The 22918-nt window shown below is 39.1% G+C and overlaps 1 protein-coding gene across 4 annotated transcripts in view; it reads left to right on the top strand.

Moving 5' to 3' along the window:
* Positions 1-21917, top strand: part of BVES (blood vessel epicardial substance) — a 1268883-nt gene extending 1246966 nt beyond the window's left edge. For 3 of the 4 annotated variants that reach the window (XM_044065172.1, XM_044065155.1, XM_044065163.1), the window contains one exon: positions 20642-21917. In XM_044065172.1, coding sequence (XP_043921107.1) covers positions 20642-20766 — 125 coding nt within the window. In that variant the 3' untranslated portion in view covers positions 20767-21917. The remainder of the gene's footprint in view (positions 1-20641) is intronic. The other variant, XM_044065180.1, reaches the window with a different exon arrangement.
* The last annotated feature ends 1001 nt before the right edge of the window (positions 21918-22918 follow it).

The following is a 22918-nucleotide window of genomic DNA, read 5'->3' as shown; positions in this document are numbered from 1 at the left end:
ATATACATCTGTTTTGTATAGGCAGCATCTTGCCTTTAGTAGGTAATGCTCATGAGCAGCTGATGGCCTGTGCATCAGTTGAAGTCCCCCCACTTGCTAATTGCATGTGGAACAGCTGTGTCATCATTCCATACCCAATAGCATGGAAACACACTCCTATAACTGAGTACTTCATGTGGGCATTGCCTCTTTTCCTTGCCCGGGAGGAGTACTTAATGGAGGTGTGTAACGAACAGCATCATAGAGTGTAGTTGTGAATACCTCTTACAACAAACACTGTGGAGACAGCCCAACAAACTGGGGGAGAATGTTCCAGACATAGGGACAGAATGTAAGTATTACTGTTATACAGTTGAAGTACTGCTAGTTTGACAGGGTTTGTGTGGATATGGCTGCTCTGCATGAATTTAAGTCTGATAATGTTATGTGGTTGACATAACTCTCAACTGCAGGGCTATCTGCAGACTAGCTAGAGTTTGGACTCTTATATTTAGTGTGTTACTTACACATTTTTTAGCTTTGGAAATTCAGTAGCATACTCTGAGGATTGCAGTCAGTAAATGGTAGCATCCATGTGTGTTTCTGACTTCATATCCCTCAGAACAGATATGTTACAACAACCCTGTTACACCAGCAAATTTCTCAGTTTATGACAGCAATATGTCAATAATGCCCCTGTGTTTGGTCCTCTGCCCCCAAGTATGTCAGGCTTTGTCCAGATGTCATGCTGTAAGAGGTGTATAGGTGTAGTATATCATTATATAGTGACTTCATTCCTGATATCATCCCAGTGATGTATCAGACTGCCAGGCGTGTTACTTATAGAAGGTTTTATATATGAGGACAAAGCCTGGACATTCTGTTAGACTCTATACAGTTGAGAAGACTGTGTATTTCTGGCAGTTGTTGACAGACTGTCAGGATTGTGTAGCAGTGTATTGTGAATGTGTTATTTGGCCTGGGTAGGGGAGGTAGATGTAAGTGTTGAGAGTCCTTTTCATCTGACTTTGCATGCTGCTCCAGCTTCTGGTGGTCTATCGGCTGTATATGTTTATAGGGGCAGACTGAGACATGTCCCATACCACAGTCAGGCGTCAGACTGCACTGTGAATTGGGCCAGTATATATAGGGGTAGTGCGTGAGTGGCAAACATGCTGATGATTTTGTTCATGCAGTCCATATACTCTACTGTTCCTGTGACTTACCAGTATGTCACTTTGAATGTGGTGAGATTGGTTCTGGGTATACACTTTCACACTGTTGTCTGTTGGTCAGTGCTGTTACATCCCTGTAGTGCTTGATATATTTCCAATTACATGTCTATTCCCCCATAGCAAAATTTGGTTTGTGTTGTGTCAGTCTGCCTGTAGTTTAGACAGTACTTGGTGACATGCTTTGCAGCTCAGTGTAGTTTCCCCTACTGTAATGATATGCCCCGGTATTTATCAGATGTACTGTTGCCTGGCCCCCATACATGTTGTGCATGTCTGACACATCAGTGGGATGATGTGAAGATTTATGTCAGTGAGTAGTGGGGAGTAATTTGGTTTTGGACTTGGGCTATTTCAGTCAATATATGGTACAACAGACAGGAGGGTGTTGCTGCATCAACTATTTCACCTTATCTACTCCAGAATTTGGGATATGTTCCCAGTTTCCTGGCTTTATACCCCCCTTGGTCGGGCTTGGTCCAGATTTGTTGCACTAAGGGGTTCTGAGCATACCTCTTGACTGGCCAGATTGTTTCAGACTGTCCAGGATTATTGCTCACATGTATGTTCTGTTCCACAGAATCATTATTTTCATTTTTGTGGTAAATCACAGTGATGATGTCAGGATTTCTGTCTGTAAATGATGACATACACTTCAGTTTTAGAACTCACATCCTTCTGAACATGTATGCTGACATGAACCCTGTTACTGTAGCAACATTCTACATTTATAACTGCAGTATGTACATTATGTCCCTGTTCTCGGACCATTGTCCCCCATTTTGACAGCCTGTGTCCAGAATTATTGCACTAAGAGGTGTAGAGGTATGGTGCTGGGTATGACACCACTACATGTTATGGGCACATATATGTATATATGTATATATATATATATATATATATATATATATATATATATATATATATACACATACATACATATATGGGTCCCCTTCAGATGGTCGACCTTTTAAAAGATTGACTTTCATATGGCTGAGACCATATGATTGAACTTTTAAAAGCTTGACCGATCTGAATGGAGATCTCCATACAGTGCGGAACGGAAAATTTCCTGTTACTGTAATGTAGTACAATATCGGAGTTGGTATATTTAAGTAGCGGGGGGTGTGGGGGGTGCAGAGTTAGTTTTGTTTTTTGGTGTGTTATGCTGTTTACTTTACATGGACAATGTTTCAAATGTTCGATCATATGGTCTTGGCCATATGAAAGTCAAACATTCGAGGTGTCGCTCATATAAAGTAGACCTATATATATATATATATATATATATATATATATATATATATATATATATATATATATATATATATATTTCTATTCCTTTTTTGATATCTATAGATATGTTTATCTATATGCATATATTATTTATGTATTTGTTTTATATGTATAGCGCTATATATCTGCTGTATATACTTTTTAATATTTATCGATCATCATACACATGTTTAGTGTATATAAATGCACACATCATGACTGATTCCACAGTGTTTGTTCCCTACTATTCTATACCTGTACTGAATGATATTTTTGAAAAAACAGCTTTCTTTATTACAGCTCAGATGGTGTAGTGGTAAATTGCTCTGACTATGATGTACAGGTTCCTGGGTCCAAGACTTGACAGGGCTGATTATTTTGTTGCTGGGCAGAGCAGTGGCTGATGGAGACAGGGTGATTAAGGCAGTTTTAAGCAGTTGTAAGCAGGTTTGCATGGGTTTGCGCAATGGTAAGCAATGCCAACATGGTTAAACGGGAAACTGCTTAGTCTGTCTAGGCATCACTTAGCATTGCCAAAACTTGCTTACTGTTGCTTGCTCCCACTTACCTCCGTGCTAATTTCTTTAAAAGAAAAGAAAAACGGGGTGATAAGAAAGTGGTGAAAAAGGGGACATGCAGAGGGAAAACCAATATGAAAGATAGCTAGGGATGTGCAGGATGGGTGTAGGGAAGATCCATAGCTGTACATTTCTGATACAGCAACATCTGTGCATTTGTACTTAATTTGGAGGTGAATTTGGACACTCAAACCCCTGATAGAAGGGTGAGGACAACTGTAATGTATTGTTAAGCCAATTAGACCAGATTACATGTGTCCAGTGGACACGTGCGAAGTGGACAGCTATGTATGCGGAAACATTTTTTTATGGGAACAGATTGCCCTTTTTATTTTTTATAAGGTGAGAGTGGGATGTTGGGGAAGGATAGTAGGTATATTTGGGGAGGTAGGTTGGGTAGGAAGACAGACAACACAGTAGACGGGCAGTATATGACACATGTGGGGGGTAAACACCTTGGACAAAGAGGGTGGTTGGCAATCGGATGCCCACAAGCCCCCAAATAGATACAGTGGGACTGAGGTCCCCATCCATGGACAGTCACCACTGGACCTTCATGGCCCCAAAGGTGGCTGAGCTGGGGGCTGAGCAGGAGGGGCAGGCTCATCCTCAAGATGCACCACGCAGCCCTCAAGCTGATCTCCAAACTCCTTTTGAAGCTCGCTACGCACCAATCCCAGGACTTGACGATGGGTGACGGTGTCCTGTCCATGCCTGCTCCCAAGGGGGGATGGGCCCCATCTCCTGACGCAGTTCCATCTGAAGGTGGTGCAGGACCAGCGGACAAGGAAGTCCCAGGTTGTGTTCCAGACGTGCTGGTGCCTGGTGCCACGGCCAGTTGAGGCGGGACAGGCGGATCTGCTAGGATCAGCCTTCCCAGATGTGCTATGGTGTTGAGATTTTACAACATTTGTTGTTTAGTCATGAACAACACATTCCAGGATTAGTTATAATAGCATGCATGGGTGTTCCCATTAACCCAAAACAACAGATTTGAAACAGTTGCATAGCAAACAGAACACATGCATGTAATGGAACCACAGTGGATATTATAACGGCATGCAGGTTACATTGATAGCAACAGGCCACCAATGATAGTATTTGAACAGGGAACATTAATAATCAAATGTTAAAATATTTGTAGAACATTAGGACACGTCCCAACAGTAGGTTTGGTGAAAAATGTACCCGGTGATTTATGTGTTTAGATTATTGATGCAGATAGGGTGGGAGAGAGAGAGAGATGTCAATTAACAACTGTGTATAGGCTTCAATTGCTCACAACTTTAATGATCACTGCTCTAATCATTACTCTCCAGGTATTACGTCACTTTACATCGACCTATGGCCTTGGGATGGGCAATGCTATGTTTGTACACAGTGTATAATTGCAGCCTTCTTACAGCTCATTTATACCTTTTCTTACCTGGCAGACCTGTGGAGGAAATTACTAATGCTACCTGACTGTTTCTACCCATATTCACATAGTCAAGGTTGCATAAGTGCACTCTGTGTGTGTGTGTGTGTGTCTGTGTGTCTGTGCGTGTGTGTGTGTGTCTGTGCGTGTGTGTGTGTGTCTGTGCGTGTGTGTGTGTGTGTGTGTGTGTGTGTGTGTGTGTGTGTGTGTGTGTGTGTGTGCGCGTGTGTGTGCGTGTGCTATTACCATACTCCACCTTGATTTCTATCTGTCATCATGGGTGTTGGCAGCAGTGACCACTAGCTGTGACAGCATGACGCTTGAGGGACATTTCTTTGAGGAGACTACTTGGTGTATGTACTTATCTTGCTGTCATTTGCAGCCTTGGGGTTGGACAATGGGTGTTGTACACAGTGCATAATTACAGCCTTGTTACAGCTCATTTATATCTTTTCTTACCTGGCAGACCTGTGGAGGAAATTACTGTTAATGCTACCTGACTATTTTTACCCATATTCACATAGTCAAGGTTACATAAGTGCACTCAGTGTGTGTGTGTGTGTGTGTGTGTGTGTGTGTGTGTGTGTGTGTGTGTGTGTGTGTGTGTGTACTGCTGCCATACTCCACCTTGATTTCTATCGCCCCCCCTGGGTGTTGGAAGCAGTGACAACTAGCTATGACAGCCTGGCACCACTTGAGGGACATTTCTTGGAGGAGACTACTTGGTGTATGTACTTATCTTGCTGTCATTTGCAGCCTTGGGGTTGTACGCAGTGTATAATTACAGCCTTCTTACAGCTCATTTATACCTTTTCTTACCTGGCAGACCTGTGGAGGAAATTACTGCTAATGCTACCTGACTGTTTTTACCCATATTCACATAGTCAGGGTTACATATGTGCACTCATACTGTGTGTGTGTGTGTGTGTGTGTGTGTGTGTGTGTGTGTGTGTGCGTGCTACTGCCATATTCTGCCTTGATTTCTATCGGTCACCCTGGGTCTGGTCGGCAGTGACCACTAGCTGTGACAGCGTGACACTTGCGGGACATTTCTTGGAGGAGACTACTTGGTGTATGTGCTTATCTTGCTGTCATTTGCAGCCTTGGGGTTGGGCAGTGGGTGTTGTACACAGTGTATAATTACAGCCTTCTTACAGCTCATTTATACATTTTCTTACCTGACAGACTTGTGGAAGAAATTTCTGTTAACAGTACGTGACTGTTTCTACACATATTCTTGGGTGAGATTATGCATACAGCTTAATACCAGTCCCAGGATTCGAACCATGCCTGTTTGTGCAAAAAGGTACAACAAGGTTGTGTTTCATTACAATGAGCTATTAAGGAACTGTTGTTTTTTTCTTGACTGTTTCGTGTATAATACTCTCATTTGGACAATGTGCTTCGTAATTCTGACATTCATGCATGGCAGATAGTTCTTATACTGTGTATTCATACCTTCACATATTACAGTATGGAAAACAATAGTTAACACAACATTACTATTCAGGGATCAGAACTTGGTGCATGGAACATTTCTTATAGTTAATCTGTTTTACAACTCCACAATCTTTGTCAGATGAGCTTCAATTAATTAATGCTGTCAGAGCATTTGTTTCTGTGCAGAACCGGTACACATTCAGAGTCATACTACCACATAGCAAAGTAAACACAACAGTCTGGGGTTTTGATTTTTATTGACAGGTACTGACACTTTCATTGATATATATCCTGTACGTCAGTATTACTCTGCTAATGTCTCATTTATTCAGTACAAACAATACACATTTCTAACTACTGGCAGCATTTCGATTTATTTTCCCCGACTACTACAAGCTAGATTTGTACTCACCAGCCTCGCAATGCAGCCTTAGCAGCCTGCTGGCATGTGCGTCCATGTGCACGGCCCTCTCATCTGCAGCTGTACAGTAGATAGAGAAACATTTATACATACCTATCCATTACATACACAGGGTGGACTTTGTTACACAATAATTGATACTGATACTTACACACTGCTGGGACATTCTGTGCCCTAGCGTCTTGGATCCACTGGTGCAAGAGGTCCCTCTTTCTAAACTTCAGGTCAGCATAATGGTGCCAGACCTTCTCACCAGTTTCAGGGATACCAGTAGCACTGGTAAGGTCACATGTGAGACTGTCCCAGGCCTCCGCTTTGTATTGGGAGCCCTGGTACTGGTCCTGCAGCAGTCTCCCTTCATGGTGTTTAACAAGGAATCCAACCATGACCCTGGACTCCTGAATGCCCCAACGCTGCACCCAAAAGCACACACCTACACCACCACCAGCCATAGTCCCTGCAGTGATCAGCTACAACTCTGAATCACTCAGCAGCATAAATTGGGAGAGATTGGCATTTCTTGGGGTGAGCATTTGGCGAATTAGTATTATCCATTCCTTTTGTTTAATGCATTAGCCTGCAGCTCTGCCAGTTTGGATACTCTCCATGTTACATCTCCTGCTAGTGGGAAGCCTTAGCAGTAGGGAGATCTAAGAATCAGAAAAGGAGGAGAACTGGTGTGATGGTTAAGGTACTTATCTTACAGACATAAGGTACAAGGTTTGATTCTTGCCTTTGAAAGACAAATTGGCTAAGCTTAAAATGGCCCACAAGGACAGCTAGCTTAGTACTTACATATGAACCTATGAAAAGCCTACTGAGAGTAGGAAGAGGCCATGTTAAGGCTTCACACTAGCAGTAATCCTTTCAGAATTCCAAAACTATTTTGTTATGCTTTGCTCAGCTAACAGTGTTTCTTAGCTGTTTGCCTTCTATTTTGGCTGAAAATGACATATTGCTAACAGTAAAATCTGTGAAACTTCCTGAAATCTGTTAAAGGAAATTGTGTATTCAACATTTTTAGCTGTGTCTTACTTTGAATGGAGTTGCCAGAAAAACAGAAATAATGCAGTGAGCAGTGTATGTTTCTGACAAGAAGTCAGTAAGATTTAACATTTTTACATGTGAGAGGAAGAATGACACAAGATTTCTGCCAAGATTCAAGCATATTTCAAGCTTAGAAAGAATCTGCCCAATGTAATGTCATTATTTTTTTACTAAAAATCATGAGATACAAGAGTCAGTAGATTTGACTAAACTAAAAGTAAACTTAAGACTGAATTTACCAACTTATCTAATTCATTAATAGGAGACACAATTGTGTGTGGGATCAGAACTGATTATTTAAGAGGCAGATTTGACACTGGACAAAATGATTTTCTGAACAATGAGCAAGTGAACTTCCAAATATTCAACTTAAAAACATGGCTAAAGAGTTGGAGGTGTAAAAAGTAAAGGCTGAGATTGAGAAGGAGAGGGAAATTACAAACAAAAACAAAACCTAAAAGTGTAACAACTAATGAAAATGTTGGCAAACACACAAGGTCCAAGATGACAGCCAGTGGCGGCTGGTGGCTTCAAATCAAAGGGGGGCTGTTTAGACAGCTGAATGGGTGGGGCCAATGGGAAGGGGTATGGCCGACTAGAAAGGGGAGGAGCTATGCTCAAAACCACAAAAACTGGAACTTTAATTAAATACGCTGCCCTGGGTGCCAAACCATCATTATGAGAGTCCAGTCAAGACAAAATGAAGTATAGAAGAAAAAAATATTTCAAAGCATTGGCTGCATGACAGCTTGCTTTATATCTAGATGGAAAGAATAAGAAAAACAAGCAGCACTCAACTCAAACCACTTCTCCTTGCACTGCAGTTCTAATTATAATTTATATTCAGCTTTATAAAAGTACCAAGTAGCATGCTGAAAGTAGCAATCTCTGTGATACCCCCACTTGTAAAAATGTTTCTTATCCAAAAAAGACCTGCTGCCTGACAACAACTATCTACTTGTTTCATGGGGAAAACATGATCAAAATAAAAAATGAACAGCAAACAAGAAAACAGGTCAAGATAAATTGCTTAAAGGATTACTGCACAGGTTATGAACCACACATAATAGATTGCCATTCTGTTTAGTTTGAGTAAAGCCTGCAAAGATGACTGCAAGTCTCCAACAAAGGTATTGAGCTTCTTAAAATACTGTAATCTTGTTCTTTATTACAAATACTGTCATATGCATTTCAATACCCAAGGCTTATACGTTATCTAGTTATGTAAGTATTCTCTGCATGGCAACAACAAAAAGGCTTTCAATGTTGGTAATTCTTTAACAGTATGCTTATTAAAGCTTACTTGCATTTTACAATGTCAGACAAGCTTACCTGATGGTCATGAAAGCATTGCTACTTAAACACAGAGGAACATGCACTTTCTGAATAATAAGAAGCATAAATCAACAGTATAAAAATATGACAGAAAACCAGAACATTCTGCAAAATCAAGCAAGGACAGATGAAAAGCCACTGTAGTACTTGCGTCTACCTTGGATGGGAGGATACTCTGCACACTTACACTGCATAACTGCTCCTTGCCTTGCTTGGACACATCCAGAGTCACTACATGGGGGAGTGAGGTGCAACAAGTATGTCACAATTTGAAATGTCTCTGGCAGATTATGATGGCCCTGACACATTTGTCATACCTCTCAACCTCAGAGCAAGAAATCTGGACAAAGCCAAACATAGAAGTGGGACAAAGGCCCAAAAATAAGGACAATATTTAAATGTTGCTCTTATAAACTTTCTAATAGAATAGCAGGTCTTGCATTAGTATGAATTTTCTGAAGGGTATGAAATCTGAAACGCAAATGTCTGTCACTATTTTCTAACTTCAATCTTTCATGATTTGCCACTAATTTCCCAGAAAACCACAATTTTATGAAAAATGGACCAAAAATGTGATGCAAAAATATAAAATAGCCACACAATACAGCTGGGAACCTGTCAAAGAAATTACGCTTTTTTTTAATATTAGTACTGCTAACTTGAGCAGCTGACAAAATAAACGAATCTACATGCATTTCTGAAATAAAAGTAATCTATAACTCTGATTATTAGTTATTTTTTAATTGTAAACCCTCCACGTTTTCTTTCAAAATTGCCATTTTGCGGAGGGATTATTAGAGGGAGAGCAACATTTTGAGCCAAACTCGGGGACAGTTGAGAGGTTTGGATATGCCAAATTCTATAAAGCAATTTATTTGCATGTACCTCTCAACCTGTTACCGCAGAAAATCTGGACAAGGCCATATATATTGGGGGAACATACAAACAGTACTAGCAATTGCTCTTGTATAAACTTAGTTGATAGAATAATGGGTCTTACTTTAGCATGCATTTTTCTGAAGGTTATGAAGTCTGAAACTCAATGTCTGTCATTATTTAGTGACTTGATTCCTAAATGATTTTCCAGAAAACCACAAATTTTCTGAGGAATAAAGCAAAAATGTTGTTGTTGATCTTTCGGCTTTTCCCGGTTAGGGGTCGCCACAGCGGAACTCCGGTCCGTTAATGATTGGCAGTAGATTTTTACAAAACACCGAGGTGCCAGCTCGACGTTCAACCTTCAACGAAGGCACGCCCATTTATGCATGCCTTTCAAAGGGCCACCCAACCGTGGGGAGGACATGCAGACTCCACACAGAAGGCACTCTCCGCACTCCAGCCGAGAATCGAACAGGAGAACCTCTTGCTATGAGGCAACAATGCTACAGCTGCACCACCGCGGATACAATCAAAAATAAGCAAAAATCTATTCATTCTGTGAAAATCTGGACAGTTAAGAGGTATAGTTCAGCCGGGGCTGTCTTTGAGTTTGCTGCCCTTCCCCCTTACAAAATTATGGTCGAATCAGCCATTCCAATGTCCCATTACTTGGTTATTTCACCCCATTTACCATAAACACTGTAATGTGCATACTGCTTTACTTCTATGATGATTTGGATTTCATTTGAAAGTTTTATTTTGCATTTTACAGCACAAACACTAAACATCTGCTAAACAATGCAATGCAGTCTCACAATGAAAATAGACTTAGCATTAAAACTTCTCTGCCCTTGAAACTCACATTCATTGAAACAGCATTGAAGTCCACATTCAAAGAAAATACATTTGGCTAGTATAAATAATAACTTTGGACTGTTTTCAAATGATAGGCCCCTTGCACACAAGATATACATGAATTGTGTGATACGCCTTCCTGGTTGTATTAAATTATATTCCTTGTATAATACAGTACAGTTAGAGGGTGCTTTAAATTTATTGTTTTGAACATTTTTCCATTAAACAATGAAACAAAATGTATGCACCAATAATGACAAAACTGCCCAACTGAGAACATTTCTATCATAAAAGTCTACTTAAACTTCTATAATCCACCAGTATCAGTAAATCTGCACAATCTCTGCAGAAGTAAAAGTCATCTAAATAATTCCACATTAAAGATATCTGTAAATAATGAAGAGGTAGCTGTTAGCAAACAACTTTATAGTTCATTGTTTCATCTACAAATAAAGTGCCTGTATCTTAGCCAAATAGGACATTCTCAGTACGGCAGCATCCACCCCCTGCGAGAGTAGAACCCACAGCCTTCTGCATCAAAAACAAGTACACTACCTGTTGTGCTATTAACAGTGCAAGTATCCTTAGCATAAGCAACACTAAACTTCTCTTCCCCTGCAGCTCTCAGCTCTTTGTAAATTCTACTCGGCACTCAACTGTATCTCTCAACTTTACAGCACAAGAAATCTGGAAAAAGCCAACATTTATTGGGGGGGGGGGCAAAAGCCCAATAACCAGGGACACATTTTAAACATTGCTTGTATAATCTTGGAAAGTTGCTAATATAAAATACTGTGTTACCACCATACATTTCACTACCAAGTCTTGAACCCAGGACCCTGTGCAAAACAGTCAGAGCAACATACCACTATGCCAGATCAGCTGCTTTATGAAAGAGAGGAAGACTGAAACTTAAATGGCTACCATTTAGTAAATTCAATTCTCACCATAGCTGTCAATCTCTTAGCACAAAACACCTGGGTAAAGCCAGTAATGGGGGAATACTGCCCTCAAACATATTCAGTGAATTCAGTTCTCACCATAGCTCTCAACCTTAGCACAAAAAACCTGGACAAAGCCAATAATGGGGGAATACATTCCCAAAAATAGGGATACATTTAAAATATTCATCTTATAAACTTAGAGAATTGCTAGAATAAAAGGTTTTGTGTTACTATGTACTTTCTGAAGAATATGAAGTCTGAAATTCAAATGCCTGTCAATTTTATTTAACATTTGTTAACCAGGAAAGTCTGACTTGGAACAAAAGCCAGTTTTCAGCAGAGGCCCAGGGAGAAATACTACAGACACATGTCTTTGTAATATGGGAGGACACCAGAGCAAACCCACACACAAACACATGCAGACTCCACACAGAAGGGACCCCAGCCAAGAATCAAACCAGAGAACCTCTAGTTGTGAGGCAACAATGCTACCATTGCACCACCAAGTATTTAAGGAATTAAAAATTCAGAAACCACAGATTTTATGAGGAACAGAACAGAACAAAATATGAGGCAAAAATCTGCAAACGTTTCTCAAACGGTGGTGGGTAGGGAATTCAGGCTTTTGTTACCTGCACCCAGGGTACAGGGCTCAAGCCTGAGTTATTCTGTAACTACCGGCAGGTATCCTGAGTTCTCTCTATAGCCACCAGTATAAATCAACTGGGGCATTTCACACACACACAGACACCTTCACTTCATGCTGTACCTGCAATCCATCCTGATGGTTAAAAATAATGAGTGTCTTGGCTCGTAAAATAATCCAGAGCTGCTTGTCTGCGTTCATGTGCCGGAATGCACTCTTCCGGTTTCCCAGTTCCTCATTGCAAGACTGCCGACCTTGCAGTCTGATCTTCTTCCAGTCTATGTGGTTAGCACCGCATAGACTTCTGGGGCATCAGCAGTCACCTGCCTTCTTCCTGAATCTGGACTGCTAAGGCAGCAGTCCGGATTCACTTTATATGCGAGGTTAGGAGGATTGTACCACTTTAGTTCAAAGCTGGGGGGGGGGGGGCTGCAGTCTGATATCACAAGCCGCCACTGATAACAGCTGTTAGTAAATGAGCAAGCAAAAATTAAATCCAGTGGAAACAATATAGCTGTAATCATGGGAAAGCGAACTGCAAAGCATTTAATGTTGTTTGTCTTTCGGCTTTTTCTCAGTAAGGGGTCGCCACAGCGGAACTCCGGTCCACTAATGAGCAGAACATTTAATAAAGTCTGTAAATTCATGGGGCATCATTCATAACCAATGTTAGAGTCAATGAAGAGCAAGATATTAAGTGGTTTAGAGATGAAAAGACAATGTAAAGCTGAAATGTTTGTTGGCACAATTGAATTTCATACAGTGAATGCAGCACATACTTCACCCAGTTTTAAAGCAATGATTAACTTCAGTAGGGACAGTTGCATTCTCTTCAAGCTGCTGCTATCAGTAAGGGCAAATACTGCTCAAAATAATTGTTGATTAAAAGCATATCAAGCTGTATTCAGGCAAGATACTGCTGCAGAGTACAGCATAATGCTGGAAGCGTTCAGCATGCATGTTGTCATATTAAGGCTGTAAATTAAAATATTTGAGATAAGTCTCACTAAACTGTGAGTACTGATGTCCAATCAATGTATGTTCCTGCAAAGTCTGTTAAAGTAGTCAAATATTTGGGGTCAGAGTACTTATAAAACTCTTGGCATGGTGAAAAGAATTCATAGTGTAGAACTACAGCATGGTTACTAGTTGATACAACATGGTTACTAATTGGTACAGGGTATAACAGAAGCACAGTGAAAGGTCAGAACAACCAGTCTGATAACTCTGAAGAGGCACAGAGATAGACTGTGCTGTTTTGCAAAAGTAAATAAATAAGAGTTGCAGAGGCGTTCTTCATGAGTACTGGTTCTAATGCAAAACATTCAGTTTATCTAATGTTTGCATCGGCAAATGTGTGTTATTAATAATGAAGTTGATGAGTCAAGCAGATTCAGTAGTTTCTATAACTTGTGTTTCATTGCAAGTTCAAAAACACAAGAACAGTGGGGCAAAACACCAGAACCATAGGGGCTGAGATTGTATTGCAAACTACTGATGCCTTTTGGAAAAATATTCTCATTTACTTGAAGGTTTGGGTTGTCTGCAGTGTGAATATAACATAAATATTTACCATTAGACATTACTAGGTTTTCAGCTGAAATCATAGCTAGAACTGAACAGAATAAAAAAAGCATGAAAGCTATAGGAGTCACAGATAAGCTGAATGAACTGAGTGAATGGGTACACAACAGTTTGAAGCAGGCTAAATTATGCCTATTTCCTCAAATCTACTTACGTAGATCAAAAGAGGAAACTATCCATGTCAGCTGTGCCTAATTTTAAGCTCTTCTGTATACCTGAAGCAAATTAAGGGTTCTGGCACAAGTAGTTAGATGGAAGTGGAACCTTCACAGTCGTACACTTCAGCATGTTGTTATACAGGCCTCATCACTGGAATGCCACACTTTTACTGTTGAAGGAGTGAGAGCAACAATTTCAGCATTTTGAGAGGTTTTGCACTCTTCCTTTTACAGAAGTCACAGTATTCTAGCAGGTGGAGCTCTGTTTAATAACTCCAGATGGACAGGGAAGAACCACATCATTCCATCTTGTCACAGTTTATATATTTACCACCTCTTGAAAGATGGGAACTTCTTTGTAGAAGGGATTAGTTTCTAATTCAGACTCTAACACATTCAAACTCTACTCCTGGTTAAAAACCATATGTCCCAGCATAACTTGCCAACAAACTGTGGCATTATCTATTAGAACTCTCTCTCTCTTTCACTCACACTCCCTCTTATCTAACAAGACTGCTGTCTCACCTTCCACGCTGACTCTTTTTGCCCTACCTTTCCCACCTCCCGTCTACCACATACGATTGCTAATACTCTCCACCAGGTCTGCATTTCACTGCTACTATTCTTCAAGGTTGTCGTCGTATATTTTCTTGAATTCAACTTATAGTTTAATGTTAGTTGCATTGAATGTACCCTTATATTCCTTACTCAAGCCATTACAAGTAATCTACTAACTGCTACATATATGTGCCTTAAAATGCTATGCTGTATATTCTGTTTTGTTAAATTATCTTACTGCATGGGAGCTTTTCTCCCCTACCCTTCGCTGAAAAGGGGCACTGCCCAGTTGGACTGTCCTGGTAAACAAATATAAATAATAAATAAGATTTTATAACTTATGATGTTAGGTTTTATGTCGCAAAGTTATTAAGGAAATCTGCTTGCTAACAAAGTCTAGAGAGGTAGAAAGCATTGTGAGACTGGAAACATCACTGATTAGAAAGTGGGTAGAAACTACATGCTACAACTTATGGCTGTAATGTGTCCAGGCTGACTGAAGTTAAAACATGTTAAGGCAGACAGGTTTAGTTACTACTTAAAATAAGTTGTGTGATTAGCTAGATGTCGCCATTTCTCATATAATGCTACAGATGTCCTTACTAAGTACTTTTCTTTAAATAATCAAGCAATAATGCAGCATTTTTGTGTCGTAGTTTAGATAGTTGAACTCAGTGGATTAACATATAACACCCCTTCTTGCTGATGACCTAGCATTAGATCATCTTGGGAGTGTATCCCAGTTTCATTAAGGGGTGAGTGACACTTTTTCCAAAAGTTTAATAGTGGCCTCTTTCAGTTAAAAGACTAGTATCGCTTGACTTAGGAGGGCCTCGTAAATCAAGAGATGCCCTTCATTTATCTTCAAGTGTCCACAGTTAAGTTGAAGATGGCAATTTTATCTGTTAAACGTATGTTTGGTACCCCCCCCCCACCTAAGCCATAATGTGATGTTTATTTCTTTCTAAATAGCCACTCAGATTGTTGCTTAATAGAAATTGCACAAATTATTTAATAGAACAAATTAGTTCTGAAGTTGGTGCTGCTAGGTACAACAGATTTAAACCTATTTTAAATAGTGATAGAGCAGATCTATGATGCTCTTATTACTTAATTTTATACAGATATTAAGGCCATTAGCAAGATTTAAGAGCACAAATTTGGATGGTCTATTTACATGTGAGTTTGCCTATAAATTAGGAGGCAAACCTAGGATTTGGTTAAGAAAGTGTTAAAATATAAACAACACATTGGAAATGAATCACAAAACTGTATGTTTGAACCATGGGAAAATGTCTAAATGTAGTTGCTGTTCTCAGTATAGACTTATTCATGATTCTGCCAACATTATTGTCAGTTGATAACACAAGACTATCCTCTGTCTAGAACGCTGTGATTGTAACACCTGGGATGTAGTTTAATTAGTCCAGTGTCTGTCATTTGATGCTTTCTATGTTGGTAAAAGTGAACGATCATTGAGAAGTTGGTTTTATGAACATTGTAATGACATTAAAAATTACATTAGTAGCAATAAACGGTATAACCACACATTAAGTTGCATAAACTTTTAAAAAGTTTTTATTTTTTCTTGTTGAAAAAGTCATTGAGACAACAGAGGGCACTCCTGGAAGTATCAACTGGAATTAAGGAAGTTCATCTGGCAGTTTTGGCTTAATACCACTAAGACACCTGGTTTAAATGATAACTTGTTACTTTTCCCAGTGGTAAAAGTGTAGTGAATTATTTTTGTTGTTGTTAATCAAATGTTTTAGCAAAATTTATTCAGTTTATATTTTTATGTCATAATACATACATTTTGTATTTAGGGTGTTATAATTTAGACTGCATTTGTTTATCTGTTGTTTAATTGGTTGCTTTTCATCATGTGATCTGATGTTTTTATTTTGAAATTCCAGGTATGTTTGTTTCATTTATTGGTTTTATCAAACGTGTAAATAGCCACGATCATAGATGGGAGACAAGTCCTGGATAATGTTGATAGACACTTCTTTTTTAATGATAGTATGATCTCAGAGTTGGAATATATAAATAGCAAGGCATGTGGGGGACACAGTCATGCATGGGGGATGCAAGGGGGCTTACCACCTGAAAAAAAATATTTGTTACTAATTGTCTTCTGCTTCCCAATGCAGAAATACACAAGTTATGATTTTGGTGTGTTGACTTGCAGGCCCGTCAGTGGATTGGTAAAGTCCCTAAACTCAAGCAATGTGATTTTCCTGAGGTAGCTGTCAGCATAATGGACTAGGCCCATTTAGTTTATTCACTGAGGTGTTTGTTTGTAAGTGGTAGAACAATTTGTTAGGTAGAATTTATTGGGTTTAAGAAAGAGCTGTATACCTGACACACTCAACCATAGTTTTCCAACTGTCTTGATATTTATTTATTGAAATAGTCAGTAAAAAGTGTTTCTCTTTTTTATGGAAGGCATGAATTCCATTACACCACTCTGGATTCCTGGTGCTCACAAAAGGCCCTTACTTTTCCTGTTCAGATTTAAATAATGTGTATGTTTTCATTTTGTGTTTATGTCATCAATTTTGAAAACTGACTTTCTTTTCTTTCATTGTTTTGTAAATCCATCTCCAGGTTTTGTAACCCATTTGATATAAGTTTTGTTATTTACTGCTGTACTTGTTATCATTAGAGTAATAAAAGCAAGGCAAACGAATAAACATGGCTTGTAGAAAAGGTAAAAAAGAACCTGATATCATGAAAATAACTTATCCAGAAAACTAAGTAATAATAATTTATTTATCAGTTTGAAATGTGCATTTATTGTTAAGAATATCTGAAGAAATGGATACCCTGTCCCTGGTATTCAGAAAGGTTTAACTCATTGTGATAACCTGTCCTCTGCATGTTTTGACACTGTTGTGCCTGAGTGAGTCAGAGACTGCTGTACAATTACAGCAGTGGCAAGGAACTGGCTTGTAACATGGACAGAAGGCTCATTGGAGAAGCAGTGTGCAAATGCAGCAATGCGAGGATGTGACAAATGTTGGTTAGCTCTGTGCTTCCCCCAGAAATATCACCTGTATGTGGATACTATGGTAGAGCAATTTAGAAAATAGCTCTCCAGTGCTGTTTGGGTTGCAAAGTGGAGATACTGTCTTTTGATGGTGTATACCCACACTGTGGAGCAATCTGTACAGCAGCAGGTAAGTTCTGTAAAGCCGCGTGTGTGTTTGTGTATATGCAAGTGTGTGTTTATTTGTGTGAACATCTGGCTGTAAGAGTGTGTGTGTGTGTGTGTGTGTGTGTGTGTGTGTGTGTGTGTGTGTGTGTGTGTGTGTACGTGCGCATGTGTGTGTGTGTGTCTGTGTGTAGGCCATATATCTCAATTACCCAGATTTTTGCCGAATGTCCATAGTTTTGGTTCATATTTTGTATGCTCCTTATAAAATTTGTTTTCTAGCAAGTCATTGAGGATTGAAGTCATTCAGTAATGACATTTGGGTCTACTTTGACCTATCGAAAGCTCACTTCTGTGAATTGCAAGTGAGCGAATCCACTTCAGTGACAGTGCATTTAAGTGAAATTGCACTTTTGCGAATTTCACTCCACTGATCCACAAAAAAAAAAACAAATAAAACACACTGCACACATTTTTTTTTTTTGCAGGGGGCAAGCCCCCCTGCACCCCCACTGCTTGAATATACCAACTCTGAGATTGCACTACAGTGGGGAAAAGGGTATATTCCTTTACCCCACTGTACCGTGGTTCGGTGAAGTGAATTTCGCAAAAGTGCATTTTCGCTTAAATGCACTTTCGCTGAAATGGATTTGCTCACTTGCAATTTGGATAAGTGAGCTTTTGATGGATTGAAGTAGACCCTGACAGACATATGAGTTTCAGACTTCATATCATTCAGAAAAAATGCATGTACACACAACACATGTTATTCTATCAACTTTCTATGTTTATAAGAACAATATTTAAAATCTGTCCCTATTTTTGGCCCTTTGTCACCCCCCATTATTTTTGGCTTTGTGGAGTTTCCTTGTGCTAAGAGGTTGAGAGGTACTGTAGGGGTATGTTTGTAGCATTTTACAAACTTCTGGATGTGTGTGTGTGTGTGTGTGTGTGTCACTAATGTGTATGTATGTGTGCATGTTTGAAGGTGCCTGTGCAACAATATTGCATGGGCTGGCAGTGGGGGCAATAGCACAGTTAGTACTAATAGTGCAGTGTTCAGTTCTGGGACGTGATCATGAGCCTCTAATGATCTGTTGCTCTATGCAGCATTATCATATCTCTTAATCACAGATTATTGTCTTGCTATTGTACAGTATGGTGTTACCACATTAGCCTTGGTGGCAGTAATCTTTCTGAATCCCAAATTATTTCAGTGCAACATGAATACAGATGAAAATTGCCAAAGTTAAGAGGCTGTAGCATTTTTCTGATCTGACTGTGCCTCCAAGGCCATAGGGTTGAAGATTACTTGGTCAGTCTGATCAAAAACACATTTTACTTACTTTTTTGCAATTTTGGTTTACATCCCATCACCAAAACTCACTAAATTTGAAGAACATTTTGCTGAAACAAATTCAGTCAAAATGCACAAAAGAACAACCATACACATAATTCTTCACATTGTTTCTTATGGAAAGCGTAGCATAAAGTAACTGACTATTGCAAGTACTGTAGCAGTTACATTCAACCAGATGATATTTCATTCAAACTAACCTTCATGTAAATGGCATTTAATGAAAAAAATCACAGACAAGATGACTTGACCAAACTGCCATCAACCAAGTAATTGTCTACCGTGTAGAAGCTGCAGAGTGCAGTGTACTTAGCTGCATGTTAATGCACAGACACAGAATGTTGACTTTTCAGCAAGGGCTGTAGAAAACTTATTGCACTCTATGCATGAAAAGTGACAATTGTTACATTTGTACCATGGTATGAAGAAGTGTTAATATTGCAAGTTACATATCAAAATGTTGCAATTTGCTGAAGGTATGACTTGTGTCATATAAGTTGTATTCAAGCTTGACTTGTAGAGTTGTCAGTTTTTGTTAGTACTGACCCCCCCCCCCCGCCCCATATATTAACAGAGTTATACTAGTTATTTATGAAATAATCAGTGTAGACCTGGCCAGCTCTTGTGACAGTTTTGTCAGCCTGTGTCTTCTGAGAGCTTCATCCCTAGCATGTCACTCCCATTATATAAGTCTTGCCCTCCAGACCCCTTCAGTACTTTATTAACTGGATGACCTACCTTCTCTTGATTATTGTTGGTTAGGAAGTAAACCCATTGTTGTGCATATCAGTGTGGATTATGTATTCAAATTATACCTAAGCTCCTGAACACTATTTATAACCAGGTCATGGGTCTATCACCAAAAGTAATGTCATAGTCCCTTACAATGAAGTTAAGAATAACAAGAGGCACTGTTTTCTCTTCCAGAAATATGATAGCAGTTATACCAATGAGATGGTCTATAAATATGTTTTTGGTGTAGTGTACAGGAAAAAGTTTTAGGCATTGTCAGTGTGGCACACGGGTGTTAGCAAACACAAACGAGAACATTTGATTATTTTGTTGAGGTTAGGGCCAGATTTTCAGCTTAGACTTGTTAGAGATGTTAGTTTTAAAGCATATCAGTATAATTCCTTAGTATTATTTCAAATTATCTTTTAAAAGTCACTTTGCAAAGTGATAACTGATTTCAGAAATGTGCAATTCCAGTAATAGCATTCATGGGGGGACAGACGTGATATGTTGCAGTTTACAGGTCAGGGCCATTCCCTAAAATGGGAAAATTATAAAGTAGTACTTTCCAAAATAAAGATACCGATACCATTGGAAGTTTTAATTAGTTTGGGGACAGGTTTTTGTGCTTAGCCACTCGAGTTCCCACACCTTATGAAAGTGGTACCAATATTGCTCAGTTCAGTCTTGGAGAGGGTGTTCTCTTTTAATGTACAAAGTCATCTTTTATGACAAAAAAAATTGCATTTGCAGCTGTATAGTTCATTCAGTGGGGCAATGTGTAATGGTTACCATACAGAAAGAAGGGGGTCAAGATGTTTCAAAACAGACAAACTGTACAAAGTAGCTGGAAAAACTATTGTAACTAGAGTAGCATGTCACTCGCAATAGAAATACACAGTAATTGTTGCCATATTTTCCACTCAGCTCCCATAGAGTACCCAGTTTAATGTTTGTTCATGTTTAAAAAATGTCAGAAGCAGGACAAGTGACTATAAATCTTCTAACATATGACCCAACTAACATTTATCTTGTATATTCCAACAGGTCACTCACCTTGTATGAGGGCATCATCAAAAATGAGGCCCATTGAAGAATGCATTGAGGATGATGTTTTTGAGCCTGCTTCTCCAGTCACGCCAACATCTCCAGGAATCTCACATGTGGCATAGCTGAAAGGGATGTCAAACCTCCTGGCAAGTGGAGCTGACTGTCCTCAGAAACTCTCCAAGATTCAGTGTCACCAGTATACATCACTCACCAAAAAGCCATAGAAGACCTCAAAAAGTCTCCAGGATTCAGTGTCACCAGTATACATCACTCACTAAAAAGCCATAGAAGACCGCAAAAAGTCTCCAGGATTCAGTGTCATCAGTTTACATCACTCACCAAAAAGACACAGAAGACCTCTAGGACTAATACAAATATTATAAACTTCAAATAGCAGCTACTGATCGATGTCCACCTTATTACTCCCACGTAGTCTGAGAATGTCCAGTTGCCAATGAAAGCATTTCCTGATTGACAAAGCTGTAATCCCTCTATATGAAACTATGCATTGGAACCAAAAGATGTGGCATTTTACAATGACATATTGCTGTGCTGGAAGGGCGTAATTATAAATGCTCCTAACTGGAATGGAAATAATTGCCCTTGCAGCAATATTAGAAAGAACTAGTGATTGAATATGGAGGGACTAGTGTGTTTTTAAACTGAGATGTCAGTCTGTTTTAACCAATTTCAAATTATCTGGTCTTCTGGATAGTTATTTGCTCAATCATGTTTGTTTATTTGACTTGCTTCATAGCTCTGATGGTACCCTGCCTTGGCAGATAACTATCACAAAATAAGTTAACACGAGGCCAGCTGTTCTGCTTTACTCTAACTTTGTAATGAAGAATCTTACTAGTGCATACTGTTCCATGGCAAGAACATCTGTATTTTCCCAAAAGCACAAAGGGTACCTTTTAAATCTGTCCTCATTGACCTTTGGCTGGGGTGCTGCAGTTATACATTAATGTATCTGCAATACATTTAAGAAAGTAGATTTATAGTCACGTGTTTGTCTTATTCCTGATACTTCTTATTCACTGTTCACTGAGACTGCTTCCCTCAGCTGGTGGAAGTGTAACACAGGTTATATACAGCAGTAGCACCTCCATACCTGGAATTGTTTAAATACATCATAAATATGTTCTTTTGACTTATGTTTTGTGTCACCTTATCTAGATGAATTACTCACTTTTGTTGTTTCACTGTGACAGCACCCTAAAAATAAAGAAGGGTGCAGTACAAATCAAATAAAAGAAATACAATAAAATTAGCATCACCTTGTATTCTGTTGCAGTCAGCTTGTGGGTCCTCAGCTGTGTTTCTGCATTCAAAAACTTTATAAAACTAGTTAAAATAAAATCTTACTACTTTGAAACAGCTTTATGAGTAAATACAAGCCTTTAATTTTGGGCAATGTTTATTAGAATATTACATAGCCTGTTTTCAGATTTAGAAATATTTGATACACACTGAAAAAACATCACTTGTACAATTCTGCCATGTATGTTTGTCCACAGGTTAGACTAGACTTGCAGTCATTTTATATTTTCTTTGAAGATTTATTTTTTAGATTGTTGCAGCTGTAGAACTGAGTCTCTCCTTACAAAAGTCTTCACAGGTCGTTCACCTTAGTACAATGTCCATCTATATGAACTTGTGTACAAAACAGGTAGTTTCACTTCTCTGTCAGTCTTTTTTTTTCTACAGTTAATCACGCAAGGCTTGCCATTCAGAATAATGCTAACTCGATCATTTTAAAATCTTTTTGTATGGCGGCTGCCAACCCTTAGCCCATGCATCAGCTGTCAGTTGTTACTCCATGCTAATATCCGTTATGTTGTGTTATACTGGCATCTTAAACAGTCAGAGTATTTAGGCAGTGTTGCTTCTGCTTTAAACCACAGAAAGCAGTTGTACTACATGAGGTACCATTAACATGCTCATTATCTTTTGTAAATTAAGGAGACATTACAGGTCATTAAATTCTCTGATGCTGAACCCGACTGCTGTTTCCCATACAACTGTACCAGCAGTAATTCCTTTTGTGTGATTTTATATTTTTTCCGTGGTTATTTGACCATGAAGTTAGCATATATATTTTTCACAGTTTCATTGAGGCAAAGCTTTGACTGCCTTGCTTCATCCGGTTGAATATCCATAGAGCTGACACTTGAAACTGAGAGGAAGAATGAAATGCATGTGGCACAACCTCAGCCTCACTAGTGACCCAGCATGTATCAATTGCATTTTTATTGCAACAAGAGCAAGTAC

Source organism: Protopterus annectens, chromosome 1.part0 (genome assembly GCF_019279795.1).
Source record: "Protopterus annectens isolate FY-2018-M chromosome 1.part0, PAN1.0, whole genome shotgun sequence".
Classification (NCBI taxonomy): Eukaryota; Metazoa; Chordata; order Ceratodontiformes; family Protopteridae; genus Protopterus; species Protopterus annectens.
This window is presented reverse-complemented; position numbering and strand designations above follow the sequence as displayed.